This window comes from Pyrus communis, chromosome 2, assembly GCF_041283825.1.
Source record: "Pyrus communis isolate YQ-2024b chromosome 2, ASM4128382v1, whole genome shotgun sequence".
Classification (NCBI taxonomy): Eukaryota; Viridiplantae; Streptophyta; class Magnoliopsida; order Rosales; family Rosaceae; genus Pyrus; species Pyrus communis.
The window spans coordinates 19,302,491-19,315,635 of record NC_142566.1 but is presented as its reverse complement, the minus strand read 5'-3'; the positions used below and the strand labels follow the sequence as shown (position 1 = coordinate 19,315,635).

At 38.6% G+C, this 13,145-nt stretch overlaps 1 protein-coding gene across 2 annotated transcripts; it reads left to right on the top strand.

Moving 5' to 3' along the window:
• Window positions 1–2,627: 2,627 nt before the first annotated feature.
• Window positions 2,628–6,702, top strand: LOC137747304 (putative disease resistance protein At5g66900). Of its 2 annotated transcripts, none has more exons than XM_088685661.1 (7): window positions 2,628–2,935; window positions 3,116–3,764; window positions 3,894–4,297; window positions 4,591–4,946; window positions 5,092–5,303; window positions 5,456–6,565; window positions 6,641–6,702. In XM_088685661.1, the coding sequence occupies exons 2-6, from the start codon at window positions 3,125–3,127 to the stop codon at window positions 6,295–6,297; spliced, it is 2,454 nt and encodes an 817-aa protein (XP_088541787.1). In that variant the 5' UTR covers window positions 2,628–2,935; window positions 3,116–3,124; the 3' UTR covers window positions 6,298–6,565; window positions 6,641–6,702. The 2 variants fall into 2 exon arrangements, with proteins under 2 accessions (XP_088541787.1, XP_088541790.1); XM_088685664.1 differs by having other exon boundaries at window positions 2,924–3,007.
• The last annotated feature ends 6,443 nt before the right edge of the window (window positions 6,703–13,145 follow it).

The following is a 13,145-nucleotide window of genomic DNA, read 5'->3' as shown; positions in this document are numbered from 1 at the left end:
CCCTTTACAAATTTCCCAACAACTGTGAAACTGAAAGGGCTTCGAGCTGCTGTCCATATACAATTCCTCCGCTTGGCGTACCTAGAAAAAAATTAAAGGAAATTAATTTATGAAATTAAATGTAATATAATTAAATATTTAAAATAAATTGTGAAAACACTTACTTCGTCATAGTAATTAGCGCCACTTTCATGTCTACTTGCGGCTACTAACAATGTTTGATGCCATTTGTTCAAACTTGGCTGAAGATGTTTCTTCCATCTTGAAGAACAACTCTCGTGGTTTCGAATATTCACTGGAGTAGTGCCTTCATAGAACTCTAAGTATTTTTTGGACACACGAGTCCAAACACCGTCATTTGTTTAACAATTCCCCCTCACACTATCTTCCGACACCCATCTATAAGCCTTGCAAAGAGCTTCATCTTCTTTTCGGGTCCAAATCCTACCTTTCATTGCAGAAGAGGCTATTTCAAAATTATTAAAAAAACTGAAGTATAGATTTTTGAAAGAGGAACAAAAATATGAGAATTGAAATGGTAGGAATGGTGAAAATTTTGTGAGGAATGGTTTAGATATTTATGGGAAAAAAATAGAATTTAAAAAAAAAAAAAAAAATTTGAATCCAACAGTAACTGGCGCTAGCTAGCAACGGCTAGCTGATGTCAGCTAGCTGTTGGATTCAAAATTATTTTTAAAAATTCTTGTCGGTTATAACCGACAAGATTCCCAGTATTTCTGGCCAACCCCGGGCTGGCTACTTGCAGCCAACCCTCCAGCCCTCTAGCCCTCTCTGATTCCGTGGGGCCCTCTGAGATTTCACAGCCCTCTGGCCTAACCCTCGGTTGGAGACGGTTTTCAGACTATTTTCGGCCCTCTGGCCCTCTGGACCCTTCGGTTGGAGATGGTCTTAAGGGTAAACTTAGAAGTTTGGTAAATAAAACTTGTTAGTTGGGTGTAAAGATAAGATAACTGGATCTAAAATTTTTTTCTCATTTAATATTTATTGCGAGGGTCGCTTTACGTGTCGCACAAAAGGTGTCACAAATGCCATGTTTTCTTGCAGTACTAAGGTCCAGTACAAACTTGGTAAGGCTTCCGGTCTCGATTGAGAAGCTCACTAAGTTGTGCAATCTTGACATATATAATTGTTTCGCCATCAAGGAGTTGCCCAAAGGCATTGGTAATATGAGCGGTTAAGAAAAATCAACATGGGACGATGCTCAAGATTGGAAAAGTTGCCTCTATCTGTGTGGATCTTGACGAGCAGTTGGAGGAAGTGATTTGTGATGAAGAGAAGAAACATTTGTGGAAACCTTTTTTAGTCAAAGACGAATTTAAATGACATTATTGTTAACCTATTATGAAGTTAAATTTATCATTATCTCATTAGTGTTAATAATATCGTTTGTTAGAAACAAGGAAAAAAAAAAAAAAGAAGAGAAAATAAGGTGGAATTGGCTCGAAAAGCCTTCAGCTGTGAGACATGTCTTTCCTCGATAAATGTTGAAGCAACGTCTTTCTGATTTGTGTTACATTGTTTCTTTAATCTTCATCTTCTTGTTTGATTTTGTACAATTTATAATTTTCATCACATCCATTTGTGGTGTTGTTTATATCAAACTCTCTTGAGTCTTAAGAAATTATTCGTTTTTATTTTCCTCTGTATGTTTTACACAAAATAAATAATGTGTATTATATTTTTTTGTATTGCACTTTTGTGGAGTGCAAAATGATATTTTTGAAATGCTAATATCAATTCCTATAATTAATATATATTATATTTTCTTTTAATATAAAAAAAAAATGTGTTTTTACTGAACCTAGTATGTAAATTATGCATTATACCTTTAAGTTTCTTTTGTCGCAGACTATTATAGGTGATAGATATTGAAATATTCTAAGTTGCGGTTGAATATATTTTAAGTTAAGTGAAACACGCAATCGATATGCTATTATTGTTGATATCGGCAATATTGCAAAATTAAAATTGTCAAAATGTAGTTAGGAGATCTCGATCATAAGTGCAGTTAAGTGCAACATAAAAGAAGGATTTTCAGTTAAAATGGTCTTTGAAATTTGCATAACTCATCACTTTGATTTTTGATATTTGAAATCAATAAAAGTGATCCCTGAGTTTGCTTATCATCAATCATTTTGATCATTCCTTGAAAAATTAAGGACCAAATGATAAAAATATCCTCAATTTAATAAGCAACTGGCAAAAATGATTTGACAAAATTGAGGGTGTTTTTGCTATTTTATATTTATTTAATAGAGATTTTTCAAAGAATTATCAAAATGATTGATGATAAACAAACTTAGGGATTACTTTTATTGATTTCAAATATCTAAAATTAAAATGAAGAGTTGTGCAAATCTCAACAATCATTTTAGCTAAAAAATGAGAAATGGTAAAGTATTAATCATTTAGTGCTCATTGGTTCAAACTTCCGTTTGAAGTTTTTTGATTTGAATGCATTTTTGTTCATCGCCATTTACTATGATATATGTTTACCATCTAATTTATTATTATTAAATAAATTTAAATTTTTAAATTTATACTTATTCATTACACAAATTTCAAAATTCAAATCCATTTAATAATAATGAATAAGAGCCGTTAGCATAAATGCTCTCTTTTCATTTAATGCTTCCCTTTTCCGTTTCCCCATCCTTCCACCCTCCTTCCGCTTTTCTCCCCTATTTCCTTTCATCTTTTCCCCCTTTTTGTCGTTCCTTCCACCTTCCTCCACCTTCCTCCACCTTCCTTCCACCTCACCCCCTTTCTGGCCCTTTCCTTCAACCTTCTTTCCACCTATTTCGCCCTTTTCCCCGTTTTCTTCCAGGTTAATTTCCAAGTGTCCCACCACAGCAATCAGCTACTGTTAAAAGTGAACGCGCTCCAACTCCGAAACTTCTTTCGAGCTTCAAGAGTAAGTGTTTCTATATTAAAACCAACCCAAACTGTATATTTGTTTATCCTACCTTGCTTGATCACCAACAACGTAAGAGAAAATCCAACTTTGTATTGCTTCTTTTCTGAATCTCTTTATTTTGAGTTCCATATTTAAGAGTGTCAATTTCTAATTTTGGTGTTGGTTTTTGTCGTTAAGAATCAAGGAATGGATGGAGCAGACGACCTTTCCGGATCAGTATTCAATGCGCTGCATGAGGTCCTCATGGAGCTGATCGCCAAGAATGTAAAGATTAAGCCCCTCCTCAAAGACATCAATTCCAGGTTAGACTCTTTGGAACCATTGTTGAAATATATAGAAAAAGATATAGAAAAATTCAAGAAATTGGATCTTCCGGTGGTGGAACTGGAAAACTTAAGAGTACATTTGGACAAAGGCATAGAGCTCGTTCAAAAGTGCGTAAAGATTCGACGGTGGAGCGCATACAAAAGCTACAAATACACCAAGAAGCTGAGTGGATGGGATAAATCTCTTCAACGACTTTTGGAAATGCTAAACGTTCAGGGAATAAGGGATATGAAGGACAGCCCGGTTTTGGTTAAGAATATAGAGAAGGCGGTCAGCAAAATTGAATCGAATCTGGGGATACCAAAACAACCCGACAGTGAAGCTTGGTGTGCAGCACCTGAACTTCCGCCGCTTGTGGTTGGCTTGGATTTTCCTCTAAAGGAATTGAAGAGGAAGCTTCTAAGGGACGAAAATGTATCAATGGTTGTGCTGACTGCTCTCGGAGGATGTGGGAAAACCACTTTGGCTACAAAGTTTTGTCAAGACAGGGATGTCAAAGGTATCATATATTTTAAGTTTGTTCTCGGAATTGTATATTTTTTTGTGATGTCAAAGGTATCATATATTACAATTATGTCAGATTTAAATGACGCCTCAATGACAGATTTATTATGTTTTCTTTGGATAGATACATTCAAGGATAATATCTTCTTTGTCACGGTTTCAAAAAAGCCTAAATTGGAAAATATTGTTCAAGATCTATATCAACGAAAGGGTTTCCAGGTACCTACTTTCCAAAACGAAGTTAGTACAGTGACGTGGCTGCAACATTTTCTTAAGAAAGAAGGGCAGAATCCTATACTGATTGTCCTGGATGATGTTTGGTCTGGATCAGAATCCCTTGTGCAGAAGTTTGATCAATTCAAAACGGAAAATTACAAGTTTTTGGTGACATCTAGGTCTGAATTTCGGGGATATGGTTCCCCTTATTATTTGCAATCATTGGATCGTGACAATGCGATGAAACTTTTTCATCATTCAGCATCCCTTGGAGATAAGAGCTCTCATATTCCAAAAGATCTTCCAGAAAAGGTACTTTTTAGTTGCAATGCAGAGCATGTATAGTAAAAAATTAGTTGACTTGGTTTTGGAAAATTGTAAGAAATCATGTTCACTTTACACAAAGCATCCACAATCAAGTGAACGAACACGTCCATTTACCATATAAACTTGTGAGCAGTCATGCATCTAAGCATACTTGTGGACTAAAACTAAAATTAGAATACAGTATATAGTTATTTAGCCATTTTCACATCATCGTAACTTGAATTTTGGCTCTGCAACTTAAAAGGTAGTTGACTTTGTTTTGGAAAATTATCCTGCAGATAGTTGAACGTTGCAAGGGATTTCCGCTTGCTATTACAGTGGTGGGGAGATCGCTTTGCGGGGAGCCTATAGAGATATGGCAAAAAAGAGAACTTGAATGGTCTAAAGGTTTTTCTATTCTTGATTCAGAGACTGAATTGCTGCTCTGCCTTGAACGAAGCCTGGATGCCGTGGATAAAGAAATCATCAAGGAATGTTTCTTAGACTTGGGTTCATTTCCAGAAGACCAAAGAATCCCTGCTGCTGCCCTCATTGATATCTGGGCAGAGTTATATGATGTAGATACAGATATAGAGTGCATTGCAAACCTCTACGAGCTAACCAAACGTAGTCTAGCTAATCTTGTTGTTACAAGGTGTGCATGCTTTGTATTTTCTTGTATGATATTTTCGCTCTATTTTCCCCTTTATACTCACGACTGGTTGATGCTGATAACTTGTTATTGCAATATGTTGGTTGAAGAAATCTCTTCTAAGAAACTTAGTTTTGATCATCACCAGGAAGGACAGTATGGTGGGGGACGGGTACTACAGTGAGCACTTTGTTACCCAGCATGATGTTCTTAGGGAGCTGGCTATCTACAACACCAAAAAAGGACCGATAGAACATAGAAAAAAATTGATTATTGACATATGTGGAGACAATCTTCCAAAATGGTGGAGAGAAAAAAAGCATCAGCCAATGAAGGCCCGCTTATTATCCATAACAACTGGTTGTTCCATCGCTCCTTTTCTCTTTAGCAATTATGTAGACATGCACAAATAAATAGTTATTCTTGCTCACGCACGCACACATGCACATGAAGTCTTAATAGTACTTTCATTTTAGTTTCTCCTCCAGACACTCACAGTTGTTGCTTTGCAGATGAAGGGTTTTCAACAAAGTGGCACGACATGCAAATGCCAGAAGCTAAGGTTTTAGTATTGAATTTCCAGACAAAGAATTATGCCTTACCCGAATCTGTGGTGAACATGGATGAATTGAAGGCTGTGATAGTCACAAATTATGGCTTCTTACCTGCTAAATTGAGTAACTTTCAACTTTTGAGTTCGTTACCAAATCTTAAGAGAATCAGATTAGAACGCATCTCAATTCCTTCTATAACCAACAATCCCATACAGTTGGCGGGTCTGAAGAAGATATCCTTGTTCATGTGTAACATCGGTCAAGCTTTCAACAACTGTTCCATCTCAATCTCATCAGCATTCCTGAATCTAGAGGAGATGAACATCGACTATTGCACTGATTTAATTGAATTGCCCGTCGAGGTTTGTGATCTTATTAAACTAAAGAAGCTCAGTGTCACTAGCTGTCATAAACTATCTGCCTTGCCCGAAAGGATTGGAAATTTGGAAAATTTAGAAATGTTGAGGCTAAGATCCTGTACAGAATTGTCAAAGCTTCCACCCTCAATGAAGAACCTGGGAAAGGTAAACTTTCTTGACATATCTGATTGCTTCAGCATCAAGGTGTTGCCTGAAGACATTGGTGAAATGAGTAGTTTAAGAAAGATCAACATGAGACAATGTTCAAGGTTGCAAGAGCTGCCTCCATCAGTCATGGATCTTGAGCAGTTAGAGGAAGTGGTTTGTGATGAAGAGACGAAATATTTGTGGGAATCTTTCTTGTCGTGTCTCAACAACGTGAAGATTATTGTGACCAAAGAGAATATCAACCTAAATTGGCTCCACAGGACTCAGTTCTGAGGTATTCTAAGTTGCAGTTTACTGTATTCTAGCCGATATGCCATTTATATGTTGTTATTGTTGTTATCATTGATATTGCAAAGTTGAATTGTCAAAATATAATTTGTGATGCCCAACTGTAAGTGCAGTGTTAGGATGCACGATTCTCACACAAACTCCCCTAAGAGTGTGGTGAACTCTTGTTAGTACAAGGTGCCTTAGTCAAGCCTTGAATAGGCTCTTCGGCTCTATTGTAAAGTGATGATTTCGTTTAGGTGTGCAACTGTTGGTTATGACCAATGGATCGTTTAGGTGTGCAACTGTTGGCTCTATTGTAAAGTGATGATTTTATGTTATTAATAAGCCATTTGCTTGCGTCGCCAGAAACTGGCCTTCTCAATGGATTGTTATTTTGGAGGGGTTAAATCCATATTTAGGTTCTTTTTTTATGCCGTGAAGACAATGACTTAATAATTTTCTTGTGCTATGTTGGAACCAAATCGGGGGATCTCCGGGAGCGATGGTTGAGCACAAATCCGAGTAAACCTGAGCAACCTGCAAAACAGTAAAACAACTGTAAGCAAACCTTACGTCGGGATGAGGGTGTGCCGACCAAAGGTTCTTTGACGGTCAAGTTAGTGAATGATCTTTAGACTCAAGCAGTGGACAAGAGAATTCAGGTGTATAGATTGCGTTAATGTAAATGAACCCTAGATGGGTGTATTTATACCTTGGGAGAGTGATCTTTTTAGGACAAAATCCTCGTTCAAAGCCAGGAGAATCCTAAAGGATAACTAGTAAGTAGATATTGCATCCTCTTATGAGTTATGATTACTTGTGGCGCATGCTTATCCTTAGATTGTAGGGACTTCAAGACTAATAAAATCTGATTGTGTCCTTACCCGGATCAGATCACGTGTCTTGCAGAACAAGCACGATCATTTAGTGGAGTCGCTAGGACTCTATCTAGTGCCCCGGAGTTGAATGATGGTGGCACCCTACTCCCTCTAATACAGCTCCGCCCAGGGCTGGCGAGTCTATGACTGGACTTTTGAAGTAACAATATTCGGATCAGCCTTGCTCTAGCCCTGAAAAATCATGGTCCCATAATTTTCCCTAACTATTTGTCTAAGAGGCAACATGTTGCCCTTGAGGATGGATTGTTATCAAAGGCAATGCCTTTAGGAAAAAGCTGGAATACATACCGTTTAATCTTCATGAATGCAGGGTGACCTTTTAACAATAATGTGGCAGCGTTTCAGATTCAAACATGTATCTTCGTGTAGGTGCCATAAAGTTCGCAATGATGAAATGTTACGTCTGACTCTTGCACACGAGAAACGAGAAATCTTCTCTGATATCCCTTGTTTTTCCTAGCCGTCAAACGTTAGATCCTAATACAAGTTGGTCTAAATTCAACGGTTAGATGACTCCCCCAAATGATGCCTATATATCCTCGGATTTTGCTTCTCTCCACTACCATTAACTTTCATTGTCCAAAAAGGCTCCAACTTTTTATATGTACCTATTTCAAAATCCTCTCCCTTTTGAATCTTTTCTCATGGCGTCTTTAAGCAAGAAGTCCAAATTGGTCAAGGTTTCCCCTTATAATCTTTCTTTGAAGAGAGTTTGTAATCGAGAAGAGGGTGAGTCATTTGTTGAAGAGCACTGTGACATCTTGTAAGACTGCAACGTCTAATAGGAATTGACCACGATATCTACGCCGACTTGTTGCCATCGTCTGACCATGTCGCCCTTGCACTATACTCTACCCCTGGTTCTTGGACTTGGGCCTTTGTTTTCTGCTTTCTACTTTCATGAAAAGCATTTTGTTGTGCTATGATATAGCAATTTGCAACCTTTTTCCTGCCACCTTCAGGCTTCTTACTTGCTTTGAGTTGCTGAATAAGTGGTTCGGGACTGAGTTGGATGTCCTCGAGTTTAGGTTGTTGTACTGCATCAGACCGCATTTGGATAACCACTATTATTTTGCGGTTGGAGCTAGCCTAGCTTGGGAGACATTCATTCAGGACATTCCCTTCCACGACAAGGAATGATTCAAAGATATACTAGTTGTTAACAGAGTTTGTGAGAGAGATATTAGCGAATTCCGAATCCGATCTCGTCCTCCAACTGACCCAGATTTCAAAGATGGTTTGTCTGATATTAGCATATGCCGTCTAGGCTTGATTCGCTGGGCAATGCAAATTCCAGCCGTTTCTCGCAATTAGAAGTGGTTGTTTTCCGCCAAGCACTTCAACAACTGTGGGAAAGATATAGACGCCTTTCACCGTTCTAGATTCCCTAAAAATAGTCGGAGTGGGTTGATGCTCGTAACGCTCATAGAATGTCTCGTTCCTTTAAACCAACATCAACTCTGTCGCCTATCCCAAAGAAGCTAAAATATCCTGGTAGTTATTCTTCTCACTCATTGATTAGACTCCTCAGCTCCAGTTGGTGGTTAGGTACATCCACTGTAAGGGTATTGGAGAAGAGAAGGAGACCCTTCTTCGAAGAAATCGATGTGTTGCTATTCCGACGCCACCAACTTTTAATGTACTTGCCCTGCATCCGTAACAGATGAGCCACCTCTTCACTACCCTTGCATTCACCTAGTGATGGCAATTTGACCCGTCAAACCCTTTATCCGTAGGTAACCGATCCGAACGGTTCGGTTTCGGGGATTAGATTTCGAGTATTTTACAGGTATAGATAACCGTTGGCTAAATTTTTCAGTTTTAGGTTAGTTATGCTATTGAGGTATATGCAAGCCTATTTTCTAAAGTCCATGTTAAAAAAAGAAAAAAAAAATCAACTTTTATAAAATAAAAAAAACCAAAACCAAACTGAAAAAAAAAACCGAACAGAAAAAAATAAAAAAAGAATCGAACCGAAGTTTCGGTTTGGTTTCGGTTTTGGGCAAAAACCGAACCCACCCCTATTTGTCTTTATGCTTTGTCGCCTTTCGAAACTTACCTTTGGTTTGTAAAATTTATTTAGAAAATTTGGTCTTCTCAACATTTTTCACAAATTAATTGGATAAGAAACAATGTTTTCTGAGAAAAATACAAATCTGGTCCGCCTCTACCTGCAAGTTTCCTGGTTAATTTCCAAGTCTCCTTCCGCAGTCAATCAGTTATTGCTCAAGTCAATGTGCTTCAATAGTAACTAGTAAGTACTTATGCTAAAACCCAGACAATTTGGAGAAGAAAATCTATTTTTGTTAATCCCATCTCGCATGATCACCAACAACGTAGGACTTAATGTTATCAATTATACTTTAGAGCAAAATACACAAATAGCATGATAGCACAACGGAAATAACACACATAAAAATCAATTAGAGTCTGCGAATACTTAAAAAACCGAATTGGCTTTGTAAGATTATTTCTAACCCTTAGGTTAAAACCTAAAATTTTTACCCCAGAATATTTAGGTTTTAACCCAGAAACAATTTTTCTGTTCCCACTCTTATAGATTAAATTTTAGCCTGAGATTAGTAAAAAATGAATTTTGAATTTTTTTTTTCTTAAAGTAACTGATTTTAAAAAAAAAAATTATGTAGACTATCCTAATTTAATTTTATAAACATTTTAACCTAAAATATTTAGATTCCAATAAATATTGAAAATCACTAAACTGACACCATGAAACTCATGGAACAAAAGAATATGAAACAAATAAAAGAATTTTTTTTTAAAATATTTTAACCGTTGGATTTAAATTTGGACTGTTAGATATTCTTCTTCTTTATTTATTTATTTATTTTTACTGTTGGATTTGATCATATTAGATTTTAGTCTTTGGATTCAATGAATATATAAGTATAAAACTAAAAAAACAAATATATGGAATCCACTAACCCAAGGGGAATTCTGGCCTAAATTTGCTCTAGAAATGGGTTTGGGTTAAAACTCATATTTGCCCCAAGGGTTGGAGCAAGTTGGGGGAGGTTTAGAACCTAAAATTTGAGTTTTACTCCAAAAGTTAAGAGTAGGTGTGACAGCCCGTCCCGAAAATATCAAAAACGTACGTGTGAAAAGACACTTTTACCCCTAGTTCGTTCCCTTTACGTTATTGGTTGTTTTGTGTGGTGTTGGCATGTGTTGGGCCACACACTCACACTGTCACTCTCCCTAACCCTCTGTCCCTTTCCCTGGGATTTGTCCCGAGCCCCGTTTCCCTTCCCTTTCACCATATACGTACGGACACCACCCAAAACCCATCAAACACCCACAGATCGAGGCAACCAAGGTCACATTCAAGCTCGTGAGACTAGGAGGAGTGCAGCTGTACCATTTTCAGGTAAGAAAACCACCGTTTTCACGTCGATTTCACGAAGTTCGTTTTGGGGTACTATTCATGCAAACGTGATTTCTCACGTTTTAAGGAAAATGAAGCTTGTAGGTAGCTTGGTGGAGTCCCAAGGAGACTCGGAGTAGTTCGTTTGAACGAATTGGACGACGGGAGCACTGTGTTCGAAGTTGGCCGGAATTGGAGTGTGGTGACAGGTGAGATTCCATAGTTTTTAACCCTTAAGGGGGGGCGTTTGTTTGCCCTCACTAAGTTGGACTGGACTGGACTGGACTAGCTATTAGTCCAATACTGTGTTTGTTCCATGCTGGGACTAACATTAATGAGACTAAAGGGGACTAGCATGGACAAAACCCTTCATTAAGAGGTCTTAGCGAGACCCCCCAATAACCATGGGACTAGCTAAGACTATCCTCTCTTTCTCGTCCTCGTCATGCTCAACGACCACTCCCGACAGACTCCTCGTCATCTCCGGTCACCTAGATCAATCATTAACTTTCCGACTCTCTTTAAGATCCATTTCACAACCAACTTTCATATAAAATATACCAAATTGAAGCTAGGAGTGACAAGATTACGATTTTACCTGAATCGAGGCCAAAATGTGGTCGAATGTGGCCAGAAAATGGCTTGGAAGTCTCGGCCTGTTTAGGCTTCTTCAAATCCATGACAGATTCGAGCATTCAAAGCTAAGATCTCGGTCTAGGGATGGTGATGAATTTTTTGGCGGTGCTAACATCATCCAATTTAACGAGGGTTGGCCGGAAAACACATCGGGAAACCTGCAACTTGTCGGGAAAATTGGAGCCGTGAGGTTCCATTCGAACAACGCATAGCTAGAGAGGGAGGGAGGACAGAGAAATAGAGACTGGAATCAATAAGGAGTTTGACCAGGAATGAGAAAGAGACATGAATTGAGAGGTCTAAGAGGAAAAAAAGAGGGAGAGGGTGGGACGATGAGAGAAGAGGAAAAGAGTGGGACGGAAATGGTAGGAAAAGATGAAGAAAAAGATAAGATCATAATAAAATATTAATAATTTATATATTAAATAATATAATATTAGAATTTGTTATTATCCAGCTTCTTAGTCCAATACTGCACCAAGCGCTTCACTAAGTTAGTCCAGTTTAGTCTAGTCTAAGCCAGTCCAACTTAGTCCTTGAAGTTAATCCAGTCCGAGATAGTACGGCGTAACAAACGCCCCCTAAACGTTGTATGGTTGTGTTCCCCTAGTCCTAGGCTTCATTTTGGTGCAAAAATTATGAAATTTGGTTGAGAATTGGAAGAGATATCGAAGTTTACAGTTTTCGTGATTTTCCAGCGCCGGCGACGGTACCGGAGGTTCGCCAGGGAAGGAGACAGAATATTCCGTCAAGTCTGACGGAATATTCCTGACGCCGTTGACGGAATCCGTTAGAACTAATGGAATATTCCCTACGGCGTCAGTTGACGCCATCCTCGTGCCAAGCACGTGCCTGCGCGTGGCCAGCGCGTGGGGGCGCGTGCGGCGGTGAAATTTTTTTCTAAAAATTTGGGTGTGATCCTGAGGTTGTGTAGAGCACGTTGGTATATTCATTTGTCCAATTTGAGCAATGTATGAGAAGTTATTACGAGAAGTTGGTTATGTGCTTTAAAATTAACGTTTTTGTAGTTGTTTCGCATATAGGTAATACGTATCCCGAGGATGAGCGTGGTCACTCGAGGCAGGGGGGCTACGACCCTTCCACATACCAGTGAGTGGGCTTTTGGTTTTCTGTATATACCTATATACTAGATTTTCCCAGAAATTGATTAAATGTTTATTAGTTATATGCCATGCATTACATTATCATTGTTTATGCGTCGTTAGTTGCATTATAAAGTGATTATATATACATATGCATATTGGGTGCTGTGGACGCACAGGTAAGTGCCAGGTAAGTGTTATTCATGTTTACATTCAGTAACGATTTGAGATACTTAGAGAGCTCATAACCTGCACCCCCGGTGTTAGTGCTCCCGCCCGGAGTAGGGCACAGTCCTTCACGTGATGTTCACCTCCCGCACCACACGCTCAGCTTGGATCCAAGTTAGGTGCACAGTCCTGTCGTACAGACCACATTAGGTGGTTCCGACTTGTAGGTGACCCACGATTATTCGCACAGCCTTCACGTGATCGTAGCACTAGAGCGTATATATGTATTACACCCAGGCCTGTCATACAGACCACTTTAGGTGGTTCCGACTCGTGGGCAGGTTCAGTTATTGAGTTTGAGATTTGAGCTCTACATGCAGCCGTACAGGTCACGTTAGGTGACTCCGGCTGCCAGATTATATGTTATTGTTATGATTTATACCTGAGCACTTGCATTTCATTCTGAGGTTTCGACATGGCATATTCTTGAGCATGTTTGGCATATCTATACATACGTATATATGTTTATTTTCTGGGAAGTATACAAGTTTTACGGCGAGGGGTTAGAATGTATTTTACTAAATGGTTTTCGAAAAGCTTTGTTTTTGCCCACTCACGCTTTTGTTTTGCGCCCCTCCAGGTTCTAGTTGTCTAGCAGGT